Genomic DNA, 22,237 nt, shown 5'->3' on the forward strand with positions numbered 1-22,237 from the left:
ATGTATCTCTGCAGAAGGATAATACTCTTAACAGCCCAAGGCAGATATTCCTTTGAAAAGCAACAAGTTTTGACCGAAATGGGTTTTCTTTTTGCCAGGGGTATTCTAAACCACTTGATTAACAGTTCTTCTAGTACTATCTGTTCTGTTTAATCTACTCCCCTTCCTATGATGAAAAGCCCTATCACTAGCTCCTTTGGTGAGGACCTGGGAAGCAAAGTGCTTTTCCTCACCACTAGAGAATCCCCGGTGGGTTCCACCAGAAAGTCTCAACTATTAGATAAGCCTGTCAGTATGAGCAAGAAGTTTTATGAAACAAATCACCTCTACCAGCCAAGGGTAGCAATAACTGTTGGGTGCCCATCCGCCAACCACGTTCCATCAACCTTCTTCTGGTACTTACCACTTGTTCAACATTTTCTAAGAGACTACTGTGTGCCAGTCACTGTTCTAGGCACTGGGAATACAGCATGCACAAACCAACAAGGCCTCTGCCCTCCTGAAGCTTTCTTTCAGTGGGAAGGCAGTCTCTAACAGAACTTCAATTTCATTCAGGTGTCCATTCCTCCCCTAGGCAGGCTAACTGGCAATGGTAATTGGTATAGGAGAGGGCATATGACCTAGCTGGCCCAATCAGGCCAACAGGAGAGCCTCAATGTCCAAGGCTGGAGCACAGGCTTCTCCCTGCTGATACCCCCTGCCAAGTGCCCATCAACAGATGAGTGGATAAACAAAATGTGGTACATACATACAATGGAATACTACTTAGCCATAAAGAGAAATGAGGTCCTGATACATGGTAAAACACAGATGAACTTTTGAAAGTGTTATGCTGAGTGAAATAAGTCAGTCACAAAAGGACAAATATGCTATGATCCCATTTATATGAAACAGGCACAAATGGTTAAGCACTCAACTACTAACCAAAAGGCTGGCAGTTCAAACCACCCAGAGGCACCTCAAGACAAATTCCTCAGGATCTGCTTCCTAAAGTTCACAGACTTGAGAATCTTAGAGCGCAGTTCTACTCTTCACACATGGGGTTGCCATGAGTCAAAATCCACTCGCTGGCGATGGGTTTTGGTTTACAGAGACCAAAGTTTATTAGTCACTACCAGGAGTCGGAGAGAGGGGAAAAGATAGTTCAGGGGACACGGAGTTTCTGTTAATGATGTTGGAATAGTTCGGAAATGGATAGTGGTGATGATTGCACTACATGATAAAAAAAACCAATGTCAATGAATTATACATGTAAAAAATACTGAACTGGCAAACATTTTGTTGTATGTATTTTTACCACGATAAAACAAAACAAACAAACAAAAAAAAAATGCCAGAGGAAGCACGCCAAGCACACCTTGAGAGAAACCTGCCAGGCCAGCAGTTCTTACGTACTCTGAATGGTACAGAAGTGGTCATAGGACATCATCATCCCAACGGGAGATGACTCCTGTGTAACAAGATGTACCACATGGCTTCTTAAAGCTGTCTTTCTGATAGTTGTTAGTACTCAAGCCCTCCAGGACAGAAGTGCCCAGTCTCAGCATGGAGACCACCACTTGGTAAATTAGAAAGAGTGAGCCTGGGTTCAGATGGAATCAGTGTGACTCCCAACTCGTCCCCTTACTGCTAGTGTACTCTTGGGAAAGTCATCTCATCTCAGTTTCTATCTGCAAATTGTACTGCTACAGATATTTTCTTTCTGCTGTAAGTCGTGGAGGATCTCAAGAGTAATTTATGAACTCATAGAGTAAGTGCTGAGATAGGTCAGCTTTAGGGCTCTTTAATTTAGCACCTTAAGTAGCCAAGCCCTTCCATCTTTCTTCCCTGTCCTCATAGTCACAAGCTGGCTACCACATGCAGACCCAGTGGAAGAGACATGGCCTTTTAACCATCTCTTACCTGATTTTCCAGCCCCCAGGCTATGTCTCCTCCCCACCTCACTGGCTAGAACAGCATCACACGGCCACTCAACAATCCCTGGCACTCCCCCCACATACTAACACAGAGATATCAAGACTTGTCTCCTGCAGCATGGCCTGCAGAAGAGGGCAGATAACTGGAAAAAAAAAAAAAAAAATACTGAGGTTCGGCTAGAAAGGAATAAAAAGGGCAGGCAATCTACAGTATCTGCTACACTTCCTTTCTGCTATTTAATTGTAGCCATTACGGACGGCCCCCGCTCACCTCTCCAAGTATTTAGGATAACTAGTGGTATCGATGATTTTGGCAGAATGATAAAATGTGCTTGCATCAATTTTTGGCGCCCAAGACTCATGCAGGACCTGTTTGACGTGCCAGACACCTCTGAAGTCTACAGGCAAACACTCTGGATTAGTGGGCTGGGCCAGCAATCTTTGGGAAAAAGGAGATATCAAGGCAGACACCTCTCCCTGGCCACTGACAGGAAACAAGATCAGTCCAATGGCAGCATGTCCCCTAACCGGCCTCAGTAGCCAAGGCTAGATGCTGCCCAGAGGTCCCACTCAGTTGTGTTACTACGATCCTGTTCATAAAACGAAAACAACTCTTCAACCACTTCTTGGATTAAAAACATTTAACAAAGAGTCCCATTTCGTAGTCCTCATCCATATTCTTTCTCCAACATACTAAAGAAAGAAACTCAAAGAGTGTCTCATATGGGTAGTCACCTGCCTATAACAGTCAGGTCCCATCAATTCTATGTCTTTGCTATCTTCAGTGTCCATCCACTCTTTCTCATTTCTACCACTACTGACCTCCGTACCTCCTTCATCATTTCTCACCAAGTCCCCAGGAACAGCCTTCTAACTCCTTGGATCTTATACCCAGCCTCCTAAGAATTGTCAATGCCCCACCCCTTACCCTTCTCCTCCCACCCCAGGAAGAAGCCCAAGCTTCTAGTATGGTGACTCATTACCTCTCAGGCCCGTCCTCCCTCTTCACCTTTTCAGTTTCATCTGCTAACATGACACGCTCTATGTCTTCTCCTAAATGCTGCCAACCCTCTGTGCCTTTGCTCCGCAAGCTGCAGTGCCTTCTCTTCCCATCATGATCTTACAGCCATGAAGGCTCAGTCGAAGGACACAGCCACAAACCACATTGAGATAGAGATGAGCTTCACTCCCTCAGCCCCTGGTGCTCACTGGTGTAGCTCTTGTTTCTGTCTGCCCTGCATTCTAGAAAATGGCCTGTGTGTTCATCTCTCCCATCCTCCACACAGCTTTTCATATACAGGGGCAGCCTTATTCATCTCTTAAACCTCACAGAGCTTCTCACCAGAGGGGCTGAATGTCTGGTACATGAGTAAGTGAAATAACTCACATATGTGTATCATCCAAGGAGTCCTGGGTTGTGCAAACAGTTAATAGGCTTGGATGCTAACCAAAAGGTTGGAGGTTCAATTTCTAAAAACTCAGCCACTGAAAACCCCACGAAGCACGGTTCTACTCTAACACACATGGGGTCGCCATGAGTCAGAATCATCTCAATGGCAACTGCTTTTGGTATTATCCAAGGCAAAATCCGGCCCAGTTTTCTTCTGAACCCTCTTTAGATGTATTCCGGTTCCTTTCTTAAACCTACTTACTGTCTTCAGGGAGCCCTGGTGATGCAGTGGTTAAGAGCTACAGCTGCTAACCAAATGGTCAGCAGTTCAAATCCACCAGCTGCTCCTTGGAAACCACATGGGGCAGTTCTACTCTGTCCTATGGGGTTGCTATGAGTCGACACTGAGTCAATGGCAACGGGTTCGGTTTGGTTTTGGTCTTCAGGCATAAATCAGTAGGAGCCTGTGGAGAGAGAGCTAGCATTTAGTAAGCCTTCACAAGTATCAATTGAGGCAGGTATTTATCGGCTTCATTTAACAGCTCAGGAATACAGACATGAAAAAAGCCTTCCATACCACATGTTTAGTAAGCAGCGGAGCAAGAATCCTCATAAAAAGAACTGATTCCAAAATAAAAAGCAAAATTCTTATACCAGGAAGCTTACAATCTAGTTGGAAAGATGAGAAAAATACATGAGAAGATAAATAATAATAAAGATATTCTTATCTAGAGCAAGGTTTCCCTGCCTTGGCATTATTGGTAAGTTAGGCTAGATAATTCTGTGGGGTGCTGTCCTATCCAATGTAGGATGTTTAGCAGCATCCCTGGCCTCTATCCGCTAGATGACAGTAGCATCCCCCTACCCCAGATGTGACAACTAAAAATGTTTCCAGACATTGTCAAATGTTCTCTGGGGGTGGGGAGGAAGGAGGACAAAATTGTCTCCATTAGAGAACCACTCACTGATCTAGAGCAACTGCAAAGCTTATCTTAGGAACACAGCGATCATGTAATATCACCATTTGGATTCCCTCCCAATCAGAGCCAACCAGAAGCTTGGAGACAGGTCTGTAGAACCCCTCCAGCTGCTGTGTGAGACCTTCCCACACCCACTCCCGGCTTCATTATTGTACCACGCTATCCTCTGTTGCCCTTCAGGCTGACTTAATTTATTTTCGTCCTGATACAGTATATATATGTCCCAGTAGAATGTGTTAAAATCCTGTTTGGAATAAGATAGGGTAGGAAAAAAAATAAGAATCCACTCACAGGACAGAGGAAAAATAAAACACACACCACAAAATAATGGGATTAACTGGCAAATTATCCTATTGTTGAAAATATGCTAAACATCTTTTTATAATACTGCCATCAAAGTATAAACCAGGAGTCAAAGGAGGACATGCTCTCTTTCAGTCCTGCCTCCTGGTTATAATGAGTTTTACCAAAGAGCTGCGCACCAAGGACTATCTTGCCCAGGAGTGAGAAGTCCAGAGGAACCCTCATGAGCAAAGCCCCAGGAATGGAAAGATCTTGAATCTCAACGAAATTTTCTTAATACACGAATTACATATTTCTACAAACTTTAAAACCAAAATTGCTTTCATTTTCTGACCAACATATGGTCTTAACCTAACTTAGAAATGAACATTATTTTATTTTGGCCAAGCTTAAATTAAATAAAGAGTACCCAAGACACAGGGTAAAACATGGGCATGTGTGTACAGTGCCTGGCACATACCTTCTATATAAAAATCAAAAAACCAAACCCGGTACCATTGAGCCAATTCCGACTCATAAGTAACAGGTATTATTAGCTACTATTGCATACTGGCAGTACCCTGCTTACAGGTTATGAACAGACAACCCGTAGTTACCAACCAACCCCCAAAAAGCCTATTATATTAAAAATTCAAGTACATGCAATGGTTCATAATAACAAACAGCCACTACTTTGCGATGTGCACCAAAACATTATTATTACTGTATTATTATGTTAAGGAGCCCTGATGGCACAGTGGTTAAGACCAAATCTACCAGCCACTTCTTGGAAACCCTATGGAGCTGTTCTAATCTGTCCTGTAGGATCCTTGTGAGTCAGAATCGACTCAATGACTCAATGGCAATGGGGTATTATTATGTTAAATACGTTTTAGTGTGTCTGGAAGTATTTCCTTAATGTTTTTTTTAACGCAAAGAAAAGCACACTATACACTAAGATAAACATTTGACTAACTGATGTTAGATACAAACCCGTAAGGTACCTAACCGTCCCAAAAAAAAAAACTTACATACAAATTTGAGTTAAAGACAGATGGGAATGCAACTCATTCGTAATAAGAGGACTGCCTATACATTAAAGACAGTCTTTTATATTTGAGTAGATGGTGAAACAGAAGGGACGAGTCTTCATATTTAATCAATTTTACCAAGGCCCAGAAGTAGTCATAAATCTAAGAATTGACAGCTAGTAGGAACGCTGCACTGTAGCCTTGAACCCAGCCTAATTCCAGTTTCAAGGCTCATTTCACTATGATATGACATCAAGATTTATTAGCTTACCAGTCACCTTAAAGCAGTGGTTCTCAACTGGGGGTGATTTTGGCCCACCAGTGAACATTTGACAATGTCTGGAGACATTTTTGGTTGTCACACCTGGGAGTGGGTTGTGTGTGCTACCAACATCTAGTGGGTAGAGGCCAGGGATGCTGCTAAACTTCCGGACAGCCCCTCACATCAAAGAACGTTAAGACTCAAAACGTCAACAGCGCTGAGGTTGAGAAACCCCACCTCAAAGGAATGGTCTTACCACAGTTATTAGCCAGGGAGATGAAAACCAAAAGTTTGCCTAACCAAAAAAAACCAAAGTTTGCCTACACTCCAACAAATGCTTCTCTATCTGCCTTTAACTTCCTCCATTCTAGCTACCCTTTCTCTACCTTGTCTGAATGGGCCTCTTCCACCACAGAGGAAAATGTCGGGTTCTCTGCGCCTTCTCCCTTTGACTCTCAGACAACAGAAAAAGTATGTTCATGCTGCACAACGAGTCAGGAGACAAGAATGCATAGTAAGCAAGCCAGAAAATCCAACAACGCAATCTCCAAAGCACCAAAGTCTTATTGCTTTTTCAATCCAAAGCAAGTAGTGGCCACTATTCACCACTCTAGCTTCTGACTAAGCAGTCCCTGCCCACAGTAGCTCCCACTATTCACTACAGCTTTTAAAAGGCAGCTCAGTAGTGATTCAGGCCATCATCATTGCCTTCAGGATAGTGGTAATTTGCCCTTGACAGTCCTCAATACTCCACCAGACAGAAGTTGATTTCAGGAGATTTTAAAAGAAAGGAAATTTCACAAGGAACTAGAAAAATCCCATCAGCCAGAGTCTCAATTGCTTTTATCATTAATTATTACCTCTTAGATTGCTAAAGCACAGTATAGTCTGGGGAGTACTAGCACGTCCATTTTCCCAACTGAATATGACAATCACATGTGAAGCAGGTGGAACAGATATTATCAGGTTCAATTCTAGGGCTATAGACAGGCCCTTACAAGGCGCTCCTGACCCAGTGCTCCCCCTATTCTACCAGGCCAGGACATTAGGCCGGCAGACCTGGATGCAGACTGATTCGCACTCAGGCGTACCTACATAATCAACACATAAGCATCCTGACTTACACAAACATAAGGTTTTTGTCTTACAAAACCAGTCCCTTTTGTCTCACAAAGAAACTTCTCAAAAAATGAAGAAATTATATGGCAGAAGACAGAAGAGAGACTGCAAAAGGATAGATTTATATAGATTAAACATACACACATAAATTGATTGAATCAAACCATTTTACAATAAAAATTCCTTTCGCCCTTCACTTATACCACAGCCTAGTTCACAATAAAATCTTCCCTTTCCCGATTCACATGCACCACTTGTTTAATTTATAACTACTAAAAATCTGCCCACTTCTCCAGGGAAAGATTTACACACTACACATCAGAAAATGCTCTTGGAGATCAACACAGGAAATGTAAAATTAAAGCTTAAGGCTTTTGCTTTCATGCACAGTAAACCTAGAACCTTGTTGTATCTCTGTAAATTATGGAAACCTCAGCTTTCTCACCTGTTTTAACCAATATTCATCTTATACTCATCACTGGAAGGTACTGTAGAGTTCAGCAGGAATATGGAGGGGAGTAAGGCAGTTCAAAGGAGCCCTGGTGGCAGTGTGGTTAAGAACTGAGATGCTAACTGAAAGGTTGGCAGTTCAAACCCATCAGTGGCTCCGAAAGAAAAAGATGTTGCAGTCTGCTCCTGTAAAGAGTACACCTTTGGAAACCCTATGAGGCAGTTCTATTCTGTCCTATAGGATCGCTAGGAGTCAGAATCAACTCCGTGACAAAGGATGATGGTTTTTTTTTGTTTTTTTGGTTTTTTTTTTTTGAGGCGGTTCACCCTTGAGGCATATAGAAAGCACATCTACAACTTTAATGCAGGAGCAAAGGGACCCGGCACATCTAGTGGAATAACTCCACAGGGCCAGTTTCAAAAGGAAAAGGTGACCTCACCTGGGCCCTGAAAGATGGGAAAGATTTCACACAAGAAGATGGACGGTGAAAGCACTCTGATGGAAAGAATACAATCAGATGTTCAGTTCAGTTTGGTTAGGGTGCATCCTGGATTAAGTATCAAACTAAAAAGCTACGCTTTTTTCTGAAAGAAAACCGTAGCTCCTTCAAGGCACACTGCAAAGCAGAAACAAGAAACAAGACAGAATCATGATAACCCTTTGCCTGTCAGTAGTCAGCAGGAATCAGGGCTACCCTGGGAAGCTTCCTGGGCAGCAGTGTTGGGGTGGGGGTGGGTAGAGAGCTCGCATCCCTCATCTCCCTGGGGAGCAAAGACCAACTCCTGTAGCAATTCTATCGACAAAGTAGAACTGTGACAAAAACTTCTGGTTACCAGAGTCCATCTGAACCAAAGGATGAGTCCGCTTCCCAAGGGTGTGCTTTGAAGCCGCTTCCACAGAGCTAAGGAAGCCCTTCTCCCAGAACACACCTGTGTCCTATCCGCCCTGAACACGTCCCTTTATTGCTCCAGCTCAGCATTTAGCTTGATTCCTTCTGCTGGGGGACCCCGGTCCCAAACCTAATGTTCCGTCCAGGACTAGAGTCCCCCGACTGGGGGCACTGTCACTTACCTCCAGGCCTGGGTTGGGGTATGCCAGAGACTTGCAGATTTCAGTCTTCACCCGCCAATGAAAGGCCACAAGGGGGATGCTGCCCCAGTTTCATACCTAAGACCATTTGGGCATATCCTGACCGATGCAGACGAATGGCAGGAGCTGGCTGGCTCCCGGGCCACTCCCCGAGGCCCAGCTGCGGCCCCTAGATGGACCCCAGGTGGTTGGCGGAGGGCTCAGCGCAAATGCCCAGGGCGAGGGAGGACCACGCTGCAGCCTGCCCAGAGCACGTGCCAGGCCTCATTGGCATCCCCACACGGAGGACAAAGTCCGCTCCCGTAGGCACCGCGACTCGGGCACCAGGCACCGAGCGTCAAGGCGAGGCGGGCAGGGCCTGCGCGCGGCCCCGACCTGACTATGGACCCCGACCCGCTTCCGGGCTTGTCCTCCTGCGACCCCTACACATACTCACCATTGTGGTTGACCCAGGTCGGCTTCAGGAGCTTCATTGTTCGGCCGCCGCCGCCGCCGCCGGGCTGAGGCGAGAGCCGCGTCCCTCAGCGCGCCCGGGCCATGGAGCCACCGCCGCCGCTTCCTCCCGCGCCGCCCGCCCTCCGGCCGCCGCCCGCCCCGCGCCCTCAGCGCCGCCGCGCCATAGCCGGCCCGCGCCCCCCGCCGCCGCCACAGTCGCCCCCCGCGCTCGGCCGCCGCCGCCGCCGCCACAGCCGCATCCCCTGCGCCGCTCCTCCTCCGGCGGCTCCCGGGCAACGCCGGAAGTCACGGCGCGCACCTGCCAAATCGCCCCGGCGGGAAACCGTTCCCCACAAGGACGGGGAAGCCTGGGCCCTTTCGCGGGCAGGGGCAGCTCAGGGGGCGGCCGCCGACGAGGGGCGGGTCGGCTGCGACCGCGGAAAGCGAACGGGGCTAGAGGAACAGCCGGCTGACGGGGCCGTCTCCAGTGCCAGGCGGGGCCTGCGTGGCGTAGACGCCCTCTCATCAGCTCTAACTCGCTGGCTCCGAATCCGACTTATTAACTAGCTTCGGTCACTCATCAACATGCGTTTAGTGGGCATGTCGCGGACGCCAGGCTCCGTGCCAGCGCCAGGATGCAATCACTGGCGGGCCGCCGCGGCCCCGCACTAGGAAGAATGCAGGGCAACAAGCATTCCTCTAAAGCCCGACCTGGGCCATGGCCCTCGCGAGGCGGCCCCGAGCCAGCACCGGGGGACTTGCAGAGGAGGCCGAGGCGGACGCATTTATTGGAAGACCAGGACCGTTTTCATAGACGTGGACACTTGAGCCCAGAGAAACAAAAGAACGACCCCGGCCACTCGGGCTGCTCTGCGGGGCTCAGGCCCTGGCGCTGGCGAAGACAGACCCGCTAGGGGACACACTGCGGGCGAAGCTCTGCCCACAGCCTCGGAGAAATTGCGGCACGACCGTAGGCGGAAAGGAAAAAACCGAGCCGCTCAAGGTGCGAGGCGCTCGGGACGTGCCCGCGCGCCGCCGGGACGTCAGGGGCGGGGCTGCGTCGGGGGGCGGGGCCAGAGGCTGCCAGATCCTTCGCTGCCGGAACGCAAGAGCGCCGGGCGGCGCGCAGATCGGACTTCTGCGCGGTACACCACAGGCCGGACCGCCGCAGAGCGCGCGCCCGGAAGCGGCCCGTCGACGGCAGGAGGGGTCATGGCTGCCGCTGCGCTGGGATCTGTGGTGCGCGCTCTGCGCCCGACAAGCTGGTGAGTGCAGACGCCAGCCAGATCGTCGGTGCCCAGGGCGCGCGTGGGGGGGCTCCGCGCTGGCCGGAGTCTCGTGTGCGCTCCTATCCCGGCTGCCCCTGTCCCCATATATGTCATGGTGCCTCATCCTACGGATGAAAAACGAGGACCTTGGCGAGCAGACAGGACAGCCTGCCCTAGGGCTCTGCTGTGGACGAGGAGCTTTGAAAAATCTCACATTGACCTTGCAAGCTGTCATATCCAGCTCTTCCAAGTGCCCCAGGTTTAGGGGACATCCTAGTTTGTTTGTTTGTTTGTTTTTTCCCTGTGATGTGAGGTAGAATCAGATATTTATGAAAAAAAAATTAGCCATTAAAAACTCTCTGGAGCACAGTTCTACACTGACAACACATGGGGTCGCTTGATCCCAAATCGACTTGATGGCATCTTTTTGGCTTGTTTCTTTCAGGCTTCTGGGGAGTTGGCAGACTCAGATTAGAGACACCCACCAGCGAGCTTCTTTGCTGTCCTTCTGGGAACTCATTCCAATGAGGTAAACTCAATCTTGGGAGTGTCAGCAGTAGATGTGCACAGGAACAGAACAGAACAAGACTAATCGATATTTGGTTTGCAAAAGAGCCTGCAAAGTTTCTGATGGTTAAAATTAAGTGCTTTACAACATTCTCTATATGGAATATTGCTGTGTTTGTAATAAGGAAAACCCGCTAAAATAAGTATTAGTTTTGAAGGGGTTCTTGTGTGTTTTGAAGGGCACAGGATAAACTCCTTTTTCTCCAGGAGTCTTCCTGTTCCCTGCCCATTCTGACACCCTGGAGAGGCAGTGAGGAGGTGCTAGATTAAAGGTCTGGCCACCTGAGCCTTTGGATGCTTTCTGGCAACTTGATTCACTGAAACTCAGTCTTCATGCCGGAGAACTTAATTCTCCTTAAGAGTAAATTATTACCATGAGAGATGTGTTCCTAAAGGAGTAAATCAAACTTTTGACAATGCTCTAGGATGGGGAACCCACTGCTGTCCCCCCACCCCACCCCCCAGTTGCATAGTGGTTAAGTATTACAGCTGCTACCCAAGAGGTCAGCAATTCAAATCCGCCAGGCACTCCTTGGAAACTCAGTGGGGCAGTTCTACTCTGTCCTATAGGGTTGCTATGAGCTGGAATCGACTTGACGGCAGTGGGTTTGGTGGGTTTTTTTTTTGTTTTTTTTTTTAATTGGTTTTCTAGGATGGGGAGATTTGTTAAGAAATCCCAAAAACTAGGTGTCACTCCTACTACCTGCCAGTCAAAGCATTTTCATAAATCACAGATCCATTTAAAATGTGAGTGATGAGCTTGTAAATCGTCAGTTTTTTTTCCACCTTTCAGTGCAATCCCGAGGCATACCCTAGCACTAAAGATGAGCACTTCCCCATAATTGATACCCTACTGCACATGAAGGTTTCCATTTCTTCCCTGGAGTTGACAGTGCTCACATTTCTCGCAAGGACATCAGAGTGAAAGTAGTCAGCTGTGTTCTTTGCCGTCTTCCCACACACAGCTCCTTCCCCCAATGGACAGCTCAGTACAAGTATGGGGCAGTTCATCTTATGTCATGTTTCTCACCGTGTTTGAGACTGAGGAGGAAATGTTTAACATTTGTCTTATGTATTAGAGCAGAACCTCTTCGAAAGAGGAAGAAGGTAGATCCTAGAAAAGACCAAGCAGCAAAGGACCGTTTGAAGAAGAGGATCCGACGACTGGAAAAAGCTAGCCAAGAACTAATTCCCATTGAAGATTTTATTACCCCCGTGAAGCTTTTAGATAAAGCAAGGTAAGGATTCTCCTCTAGGATTGAGGTCCTCAAAGCAAAGGAGTTCCATCGACTCCAGGTAGTTCTAGCTGCAGTTTAAGCCTGTGATGGGAAAGGGTCTATCAGCTAGGGCTGACTTGGCCCTGATCTGAGTCCTATTCTTCTTGATTGTGCCATCTGGTAGTCAGTGTTCCTAGGTGTTGCTCTTGAATGGCTGAAAGTGGGAAAGAAAAAAACCCAGATAATTGTGTGATGGTAATATGTCCAGGTTAGGTGTTTTGAGCAAATTTGTGTCAGCACTCCTCCAGAGTCCATGCTGCTCTTTTGCCTGAGGAATCTTAACTGTGGCTGACTCAGGCAGTACTGCTGCCTTGGGTCTGCAACCCTTGACCCTCTGGATGGTAGAAAACCTTTAGCCTCTTGCCTTATGATTCAAATGCTCATAGTTGGTATCTGTTGGGATCATTTTATATGCAAGGTTAACAGCTCTTGGATCTTGTCCTTGCTGCCTTCTTGTAAGAAGTGTGTACCATTTATAAGTAGGACCTTGCCATGCAAGTGGGAGATGTCAGGTGCTTTTTAATGATATTCCAAGGTCGAGACAGGCTCTTGACTCCTGGTATCTTGGTGCCCACCTTCACAATACAATTTTACTTTCCCCAATGTCATCTCTCACCAAAAGTCATCTTTGCCTGGGATAGAGGAAGTGCTGCCATCATCTCTCATGGCATCATTCTTTATTGTCGCCGCATAAAGCAAGTGACACTGGTTCCCAGTGTCAGTTGCAACTGCTGCCACATTCAACATTTCATTCCTTAATTTGTCCCCAACTTTTTTACCCTAAGTCCCATTTGTCTGTGGCAGTGGGGATGCCTGGATCATATGCACGGTCACACAGACTCCTTTGTCAGCAAGATCCGTGCTCCCCAGCATCATACCTTTGAACTTGTCTGTTCCCAGACAGCGGCCTCAGGTAGAGCTCTCCTTTGAGGAGGCTGAGAGAAGAGCTCTGCTTCTGAAGAAGTGGTCCCTGTACAAACAGCAAGAGCATGAGATGGAGAGGGACGCCATCAGGTCCCTGCTCAAGGCCCAGCAGGAAGCTCTGCAGGAGCTGCACCTCACATCTCCAGAGCTCCATGCAGAGGCCATCAAGCGGGACCCCAGCCTGCTCCCTTTTGAGAGGGAAGGGCCGCATTACACACCACCGGTCCCTAACTACCAGCCCCCTGAAGGCAGGTACAACGACATCACCAAGGTATACACACAGGTGGAGTTCAAGAGATAAGACTGCAGGCAGCTGTCCTCAACATGCTGGCTTTGAGAGCCACCGTGACTCAGGTTCAAGTCTGCTTTTTGCAAAATAAGGCATGCTGTTAATAAATATAAGTTTACTCAAAAGTGTCTCTTATGTTGGAATCAGAATTAATTCACCTGAGGATCCCTGGGGGTGAGAGATGCCACTCCTCTTTGTGAAGAACTGGGAAGATGGCCAGAGCTTCGAAACTCTGCTGAGAATTTGCATTTCTGACAAGTTGCCAGGAGATGCTAATGCTGTTGGCAGTAGTAGAGCAGTGGTTCTCAAAATTTATTATACATAAGGATCACCTGGAGATCTTGTTAAACTGTAGATTCTGATTCAGTTTATCTGGGGTGGAAATACAAATTCTCAGCAGGGTTTGAACCAGAATGAACTGGTTTGAAGCCCTAGAGACAACCAAAACTTTTGGCCACTGCCCTCAATTGGAGGGAGCATGGGTAAAAGGGAAAATTCCAGTTGTGTGATGAAAACCCCACCAGCAGGAAAAAAAGTACATAGTTTATACTTTTAATACAGCATATGCATGTCTCACATACTTTGGACATGTTATTAGGAGAGATTGGTCCCTGGAGACTGGTAAAGTAGAGGGTCAGTGAAAAAAAGACCTTCAACCAGATGTATTCACACAGTGGCTGCAACAGTGGGCTCAAGCATAGCAATTGTGAGGATGGTGAAAGACTGGGCAGTATTTCGTTCTGTTGTAAATAGGGTCACTATGAGTCAGAACGGACTCGATGGCCCCTAACACCAGCACCGTGTATGTGGAGGTGTAGGAGGCATAGGATTTTGCCAGCTGGCCAGGTGTACAGAGAAGCAGGGCCTTCCAGTGGGCCAGGCAGAGGACATACAGAAGTGTGTCATCAGCAGAGCCGGTTCTGGGTTTTAAGCTGAGGAGAGCGGAGCAAGCCAGGGACACTATTTAAGGAAGCTGCTGTGTACCCCAAGACATGAGGCGTGACTGGACAGAGGGCCCTGTCTTTTATTCAAGTGATACAAGTCTAGAAATGGTGAGTCTAGTGTATAGCCATTTTTCCTAATTTACATCAGCCTCAGAAAAGCTTTAGATTCCTAATTACCTTAGTGTAGAACTAGGAAAACATTTCATTTGAAAAGGAATTTGGATGGTTTTCCTAGAGTGTGGTTCATTTTTGTTTTAAAAACTCACCAGTCCTGAATAAAAACTTGGCCTAAGGATTCTCAGTCCTTTTGGTTCTATCTGTGAGACAAATCCCAAATGCAGCCACTTTCCACCTCCACTGCTACCTCTGAGGTCCAAGAGACCTTCAAAACCTAACCCACCTTGAGAATTGGGTCCAGATACCTGATCCCAGTGCCGCCACCACCCCAGCCCATTAGCATATGGCATTTGTTCCTCAGCCTCTATGTTGCCCTTTTCTCTGCTTTGTCTTCTGGTTCAGGCCCAGGTTCAGAGGATGAGGCCTTCTCTAAGGCAGTGCCTGCTGTAAGTACCTGACATTAGTGCTTTTTTTTAATCTATTAGATTGTATAATCAATTTAGTGGGTCATCCCTAGTAGTTTTTTTTTTTTTTTTTGAAGTAATTATAGATTCATGGGAGATCTCAAAGAAATGTACAGTGAGGTCATGTGCACCATCCCCCTAGCCTCCCCCCACATTAACACCTTTTACAACTATAGAATCAGTACCTGGAAATTGGCATTGGTGCAATCCAGAGTATCTAGGTATCTCGAGTTTTATCTGCACACACTTATTTGTGTGTGTATTTTTATAGCTCTATGGAACTTTTTTTTTTTTATGGAACTTTATCACGTGTAGTCTTATATAACCGCCACCATCACAATACAGGTTCCACCACAAGACCCCTACACTCTCCCCCATCCCTAACCCCTGGCAATCATAACCCTGTTCTCCATCTCTATGCTTAATTTCCTCCATGTTTTCAATGGCACAGAATTGAAAATGTGAGTGCATCACACCCAGTACAGGTAAGTATAGTTTTGTAAAACTTGCTTCAACTATATATACTATATGTAAAAGTATAAATCCTAAGTTTTCCTCACTCTTAAACATGGGAGAGGGGCATCTGAACTTTGCACTTTGCATGTGATGCCTGGAGCTGCAGCAGCTACGTCAGGGTCCTAGGGTGGTGTGTAGTCATCTAGTGCTGCTGTAACAAATACCCCAAGTGGATGGCTTTAACAAAGAGAAATTTATTTTCTCACAGTCTAGTAGGCTAGAAGTCCAAATTCAGGGTGTCAGCCCCAGGGGAAGGCTTTCTCTCTGCCAGCTCTGGAGAAAGGTACTTCTCGTCAATCTTCCCCTGGACTAGGAGCTTCTCCATGTAGGAACCCCAAGTCCAAAGGACAAGCTCTGCTCCTGGTGCTTCCTTCTTGGTAGTATGAGGTCCCCAACTCTCTGCTTGCTTCCCTTTCATCTTTTATAAAAGGTGGTGCAGGCCACACCCCAGGGAAACTCTCTTTATACTGGATCAGGGATATTACCTTAGTTAAGGGTCTTACAGTCCCAACCTAATACTCTTTAACATAAAATTACAATCACAAAATGGAGGACAGCCACACAATACTGGGAATCAGGGCCCAGCCAAATTGATACACACATTTTTGGGGGGAACATAATTCAGTCCATGATCAGCAGTTACCATGGTTTTATGCAAAGTGTGAAAGGCACTGTTCTATCATTCATTTCCCTTCATCACATTCACCACTATTTACCACCATTTTAAGTCCTTATTTATTCATGTTTAAATGTTTATCTGTGTCCAAACAACATAAGCTCTTTGAGAGCACTTATATGTTTCAAGACCGTGACCCCAGAGTCTCAAACCTTGCCCAACATGCAGTAGGCACTCATATGTTGTGAAGGAATGAATGAGAGTGAATGCAGGGAACATTCTGTCCAGAGAGATTATCTGTTAATGTGGAATTTACCGAGCAGTGAAGGAAGGCAGGCAAAATGCAAAAGTGGCACTGCAGGAGGATGTAAATGTTAGACAGAAATGAGCAAGAAGCAACACTGCCTATCAGTGCATTCAGCTGCCTAAAACACAAGGCCCAATGCAAAAGAGCCTAAACAAGCAGACCCAAGGAAGTGAGGCTCCAGCAAAGGTAAGCTTACAAAGACTGCAGCTTCCTGGGTGTGCTGGCTGGTGACTTCAGGCTTCATATACACCCCTGGCCTGCTCAGGAACCCCAAGGTAGCTGCTGCAACTCCAGGCATCATTTGCAAACTGCAAAATCCAGATGTCCCTTCCCCATGTTTCTCTTTAAGAGTGAGGAAAATTCCCTTCCCTTCTCTCCTCAATGGCCAAAAATGCTCCTCCTTAAACCAGCCACAGCCATAGGGAAGATGGAGATCCTATGGTTGGCTTAGACAGATCAAGGTCCTCCTTCCCCTAGGATGGGGGAGACAAACCTGGCTCTTCTTTATATTCACCTCTGCTCCTGAAATCATATGTGCACATAACACCCTCTCCCTGCCCCGCCTCCCCACCCCCCATCCACAGCAACACACAAAGGGAGTGATTCCTGAGGTGTACAGGAGAAAACATGACATAAGAAGAAACTTTATTCTCTCTCTTAAGCCCTTTTGACAAGATGGATTATTTTGCCCCAAAGAATGAATTAAAAACTATTTGGCCCATCACTAGTGGCCAGGATGGAGCCTAGCCACAGGGGAGGCACAAAGAAGCAGAGGGTCCCGCTGGCAAGGAAGAGAGCAAGGAAAGCCGCTGGGTACATGGCCACCTCACCACCATACCACACAGCGGGTCCCTGTGAACTGCACGCTGCTAAATCATTTTATTAGCAGTAAAAGACCGCTTCAAGAATGAGACTCTTGTTGGTTCATATACATACTTTATAAACATCTATAAGAGTATAAGCATTCAAAATTTTAATACTGTCTGAGCACGATATTAGGTGTGAAATCTAACAAATGTGGATTTAATTTTCAGCCTCTGTTTGGAATCAAATGTGTGAAATAGCTCTTAATACAGTCGACATTTCCTAAAAATGACTAGGGGAAATTGTGAGGGCAAGAAACCTAAATTTCATGTGTTTGAGGCTTGGGTTTTCTAAGCCAAGAATCCATGAACCCTTCTTATGCAAGGCTGTGTGTTCTGAAGCTGTGTACATTTCTTTAAAACCAGCATCTCCAAGGGGTCTAGCTCTGAGGTTTGGAGAGGAGGAGAGCTGACCTACAGGTGAGGTGAACCCCATCCTCAGTCCCACCCTGCCTCCTGGCTACCAGCTGTGCCCACCTGTGTCTGCTGTGAAAGTGAGGGAGTGGGCCAGAGAGTGAGCTCCAGGCTGCCCAGGCCAGTGGCTGCCAACACTTGGTTCACCAAGCCTAGGATGTAGGGGCCTGTTTCTTAAGGGCCAGGTAAGGCATTCACAGCAGCACAATTTGGCTACCTTATTCTGATCCACCCATGTGTCCACACAGTTCAGGGCTGTGACTCAAGAGTTTACCTAAGAATTCTAAACCTCAGGTCTGCCATCTCCCGTGCTGTTGTTCCAGGGCAGAAGGGTGAGCCAGCCCACCCTGGCTGCTCACAGATAGCTACAATGCTGCTTGGCTTCCCTGAAGCTCTGGAATGGGCGAAACTGTCTTTCAGAGTGTCACGCGGTGAGACTCCCTGAATGCAGGTAAAGGGTACAGCAGGTGGGGCTGGAGATGTCCTGCTCCATGTTCTAGGCCAGGTGGAGCTCGCAGGGACCCACTATGACGGGCCAGTCATAGTCCTTAGGTCGCAAGACAGGTCCATTTTAGACAGGCGGAGGCAGCTGGAGAGGTGGCGAGCAGGACCACTCCTCACTCGTCTTTCTCATCCTGGGGCAGAGGGAGGTGCCAGTCTGCAGGGGGGCTCCGCCTCAGGGACCACACCAGGGCGTGCTTCCGTGCAGCCTGGACTCGGGCCCGCTCGCTCTCACAGAGGGATTGCTGTGTAAATGAGACCCCAGTCACTTCTGCCTCATGGCTGGGCCTCAGTGGGCCTGAGTGCCCTCACGTGGCCCCTGTATTTCCCTGCTCCTCAGCACCCTTCCAAACACAGATAGAGAAACAAGAGTGTAGCATGCATACTGTTCTGCAGTATGGTTGCTTCCACCTAACATGTCTTCGCAATTGTTCCATATTAGCACACATACATCTAGATCATTCTTTTTCACAAGCCACTGTAAAAACTACTGTGTAAATCACCATCATTTGAATAAAATTTAAAACATCTCCTGGGCCTCAAGGCTCCCTGGCTTCGGTTCACCTAGTGAACGTGGGGCAGGTTCACCTGCAAAGACAGAAACTGGAGACGTTGAACTGTGAGAAGATAAAAAAGTCTGAAAGAGTGGCTGTGGGAACCTGCCGAGAGGAGCAATTGGCTGAACAAAGAAAGATGAGATAAGAGACATCCCCAGAACTCCTTGGAAGGTTAGGGAAGGAATCAGGCAACAGGTCACTGGGCACAGATGCGCACAACAGGTCCCACTCCACACGTGGGAGCTTCTCTTCATCCACTCTCTCTCAAAAACAAGCACAAGGGCAGTGCTGTCACACAAAGTGGGCCCCTGGCATGTGCCAGGCACTACGCTCTTTACACATAGAAGTTCATCTTCTCCACCTGCCTACTTGTCTCTCCCCTCAAGCCCTATTGTCTCAGATAGAATGCTTTTGTTCTTGTTTAGAAAACAGAAGCACAAAGTAGGGTGTGAAAGGCTCCCAGGCCTCCATCTCAGGTGACAGTTAACAGCTTCCCTACACCTTTCTATGCCCAAATTTTAGAGTAATCCTGTGTTTCTCTAAGGGTGGAATAATACTCTGTTGGTTGCTGTATTTCCTGCTTTTTTTTCACTAAATGATACACTGTAGGTAATTTTCCACACCACAGTATATTACTATCCTGTGTTTAAAGGCTACATGGCACTCCGCCATGTAGGAGTACTTATGTAGTCAAATGTCTACTAGTGGAATTAGGTTGGTTTCAGTTTTTGCACAATCACAAACAATGGCACAGTGAGCACTTTAAGCTTTTAACTGTGCACTGTTGTCCAACTCTTTCCCTAGAACAGACTTCCAGAAGTAAAACTGGAGCCAAAAGTTATGCTTTTAACCTATTTAGTCAGATTAACTGTCCTCCAGAGAGGGTGTTCCAGTTGAGACGCCCAGGAACAATGCGCAAGTACTCCTGACTCTCCAAACCGCTACCAACACTTCTACATTCCACTGGGCAAAAAACACTGCTACTGTCCTTTTAACTTGTGTGTCTGGCCATTTGGCTTTCTTTTTTCATGAACTGCTTCTTCATGCCCTTTGTCCACTTTTCTATACTGAAATCATCCCCACTTTTCCTTTCGATATATAACAGCTCCTTTTTTATACCTATTAAGTTGTCAATCTCTTGCCATATAGACTGCAAACTATCTTTCCCAGTTTTCTTTCACTTATTATGGATTTGTCATCGCTTCCTGTTAAATAGCACCTTGGTTTCCACATCAGCTTGTCTGTTCCAAAATAATCACGTACACTTAACAAAGTTGAAGCTGTCCCCAGTCCTGCTGGCTCCCCTTCCCCTAGGCACTCCCCATAAGCACTGCACCCTCACCCCTTCTCTCCATCCACACTCCCACCACTGGCCTGAGGCACCACTAGAGTGTGGGTGCCAGGGGGGCAGTGGCTGTTCTCTTCACTCCGCTAACCCCAAGAACACCTGCCATGAAGTAAGCCAGTGATAAATATCTGCTGAATGAATGCACAACTAGAACAACCTCCAGAACAGAATCTAAATTCTTTATCAAGACACATCAGGTCCCTGGTAGCTCTCCACCCTCATCCTCTACCCTCCACAGCCCTCCCTCCCTCCGCTCCAAGCACCATGGCCTTCTTTCTGTTCCTCAGTCTTGTCACCTAGGGCTGGGTGAACGCTAGCTCCAGGTCATTCAGGATTCAGCAATATGGCCTCCTCTGAAGGCCTGCTGATGGCCCCAACACTTGCAGGTGGCCCCTCCTCCCTCTCCAAGTCACTCTACAACTCCTCCTAACTTGTCTCCTTCATTGTCCTTAACACCGTCTGAAAGTCCAGTTGATATACCTGTTTTTGGCATTTCTCAAAAGAAGGGAAGCTTAAGGAGGGGAAGGGCCCAGTAGGCCTCCTCTCCACAGGGTCACCGGAGCCTGGGTCGAGGGGAGGGCTTGGCACATGCAGGGGGCTCTACACATATCCGCAGGACGCGCGCCTGCCCGCATGCTTGCTCTCTACCCCGACATCCTGGCAACGTGTCCCCGCTGGCCTCCCCAGGGTACCTGGGCCTCGGCGCTGCGGCGTTTCTCCCACTCGTGGCAGCTGGCCAGGTCGCGGAGCCACTGGTCGCAGGCCGGCCGCTCGCCGTGGACGTAATAGTGATGCAGAAGGTGCCTTGCGCTGCGGCAGAGTTTCCACTCGGCGCGGTAGGCTTCGCAGGGTCGGGGCGGCTGCGGCGAGAGGCGACGCCTGAGAGCTGCCGGAGGCACGCCCCACCCCAGAGGCCGCTGTGCTGCCCATCCCCCGACCCCGTCCCACCCAGCCCAGTGAGGGTTCGGTTAATATGGTCGCCTGGTCCGACGAGGCCGCTACGGATTCGGGTCACAGACCACGCTTACCCGCCAGTTCCCGCCGCCGTCGGCCATGTCTAAGCAAAACCACCAAACCCCGCCTTCTTAACCCGTCAACCAATGAAAACTGAATAAAGTCGGCAGCCACACGATTGGCAAATAAAAGAACCAATGAATTCCTAGATATGGCGGGTTCTAACCTCCTAAAGAGGGGCCAATAAACAGGAGGTCCGCATTGGGCAGCCAATAAAAGCCTGGGGCTGTGGTGCGCGCGGGCGGGGCCGGGGAGAGGCGGTCAGGTATCCTCTACAGGGGCAGGAAGTCTGGCCCCGGACCTAGTGTTACCGCAGCGGCTGGAGGTGGGCGGGAGTGATGACTGCAGCTGCCCGCCTGGTGTCGGTGGGTGTCCCAGGCTGCAGCCAACCACGTTAAGTTGACTGTTTATGAAGCCGCACGATTCAGGCCGGTTAGTTTCAACAGCTTCAATATTTTCAGGAATCTCAAATGCCCGGTTAATTTTCCTAAGCAAATAGTGAACATCAACCCCGTGTCAGGAACCACCAGGTTCTGGGACAGCAGTGGTCTCACCCTTCGCATCCAGTCAAGAGGACTGAGGTGAAGTCACAAAATAACCTGGGTTAGCTCAGCATAGTATGGGGGAGGAGGTGAAGGGGGCTTAGGGCACAGAGTAACTTCGTGGAGGGAACCGGGGCTGAGCGCTCTGAGCATAGCAACAGCCTAATCAAACTCAGGGAGTCTGTGTCTAGCACGGAGTGAGAAGCAGAGCCGTACAAACCTGGAGGAGCTTTTATGTCTGATAAGATTGTAGGCTGTTTTGAAGCCACGCAGAGACAACGTTTACAAACAGGGGAGGTGCAAAGAGGCAATAAAGAAGCCAGTGGGCCTCCACCAACTCTCTGCAATACCTCGTATCTGGATGTGGTGGTTCTCCAGCTTCTGCTGATAGAATCATTTGCTGGGGAGTCCCTTAGAGCTAGGTTGCTGGAGCCACCCCAGGAGTAAGAGTAGGTCAGACTCACTGGAGGAGGGGCCCAGAAAGCCACCAGTTTTACCAATGGGCCCACCACTGAGGTGGCTGACCCATGGCCCAAGCTTGGAGGAACACTGTCTAGGAAGACTATAGGCCAAAAAAAAAAAAAAAAAAATAGGCCAGGGTGCAGTAAATGACCTTGACTTCTAATCCAGATGACCCCACTGTGTATATCCTTAATGCTTCCATCAGAAGGCCCAACAACTGGGTCTACCCCCTGGCCCAGGAAGGGCAGTGTTCTCCACACTACCAGCCAAGAGCCAGATGGAGTTTCACTGC

General features: G+C 48.0%; 3 protein-coding genes across 5 annotated transcripts in view; 1 reads left to right on the forward strand and 2 right to left on the reverse strand.

The window, feature by feature from the left end:
- The window catches only part of LOC126066134 (protein HIRA), a 115,664-nt gene extending 106,576 nt beyond the window's left edge, over nt 1–9,088 (reverse strand). For all 3 annotated transcript variants that reach the window (XM_049867028.1, XM_049867025.1, XM_049867027.1), the window contains exon 1: nt 8,957–9,088. In XM_049867028.1, the coding sequence (XP_049722985.1) occupies nt 8,957–8,993 (37 nt within the window). In that variant the 5' untranslated portion in view covers nt 8,994–9,088. The remainder of the gene's footprint in view (nt 1–8,956) is intronic.
- Nucleotides 9,089–9,296: 208 nt separating this feature from the next.
- Nucleotides 9,297–13,405, forward strand: MRPL40 (mitochondrial ribosomal protein L40). Its single transcript, XM_049867033.1, has 4 exons — nt 9,297–10,220; nt 10,669–10,752; nt 11,870–12,028; nt 12,968–13,405. Exons 1-4 carry the CDS (start codon nt 10,168–10,170, stop codon nt 13,290–13,292), a joined length of 621 nt encoding a protein of 206 aa, XP_049722990.1. The 5' UTR covers nt 9,297–10,167; the 3' UTR covers nt 13,293–13,405.
- A 3,437-nt stretch (nt 13,406–16,842) lies between these two features.
- Nucleotides 16,843–21,023, reverse strand: C22H22orf39 (chromosome 22 C22orf39 homolog). The gene is made up of 3 exons (XM_049867034.1): nt 20,956–21,023; nt 20,620–20,787; nt 16,843–18,267 (listed from the first exon to the last, which is right to left on the reverse strand). Exons 1-3 carry the CDS (start codon nt 20,980–20,982, stop codon nt 18,139–18,141), a joined length of 324 nt encoding a protein of 107 aa, XP_049722991.1. The 5' UTR covers nt 20,983–21,023; the 3' UTR covers nt 16,843–18,138.
- Between the last annotated feature and the right edge of the window lie 1,214 nt (nt 21,024–22,237).

Source organism: Elephas maximus, chromosome 22, assembly GCF_024166365.1.
Source record: "Elephas maximus indicus isolate mEleMax1 chromosome 22, mEleMax1 primary haplotype, whole genome shotgun sequence".
NCBI classification, from domain to species: Eukaryota; Metazoa; Chordata; class Mammalia; order Proboscidea; family Elephantidae; genus Elephas; species Elephas maximus.

Coding starts and splice junctions, on each gene's coding strand:
- C22H22orf39 (XM_049867034.1), bottom strand. CDS start 20,982: ATGGCCGACGGCGGCGGGAACTGGCGG. Junction 20,788..20,955: donor ACGGCGGCGGGAACTGGCGG/GTAAGCGTGGTC, acceptor CTCTCGCCGCAG/CCGCCCCGACCCTGCGAAGC. Junction 18,268..20,619: donor GCCGCAGCGCCGAGGCCCAG/GTACCCTGGGGA, acceptor TCATTTACACAG/CAATCCCTCTGTGAGAGCGA.
- MRPL40 (XM_049867033.1), top strand. CDS start 10,168: ATGGCTGCCGCTGCGCTGGGATCTGTGGTGCGCGCTCTGCGCCCGACA. Junction 10,221..10,668: donor GCTCTGCGCCCGACAAGCTG/GTGAGTGCAGAC, acceptor TGTTTCTTTCAG/GCTTCTGGGGAGTTGGCAGA. Junction 10,753..11,869: donor TGGGAACTCATTCCAATGAG/GTAAACTCAATC, acceptor CTTATGTATTAG/AGCAGAACCTCTTCGAAAGA.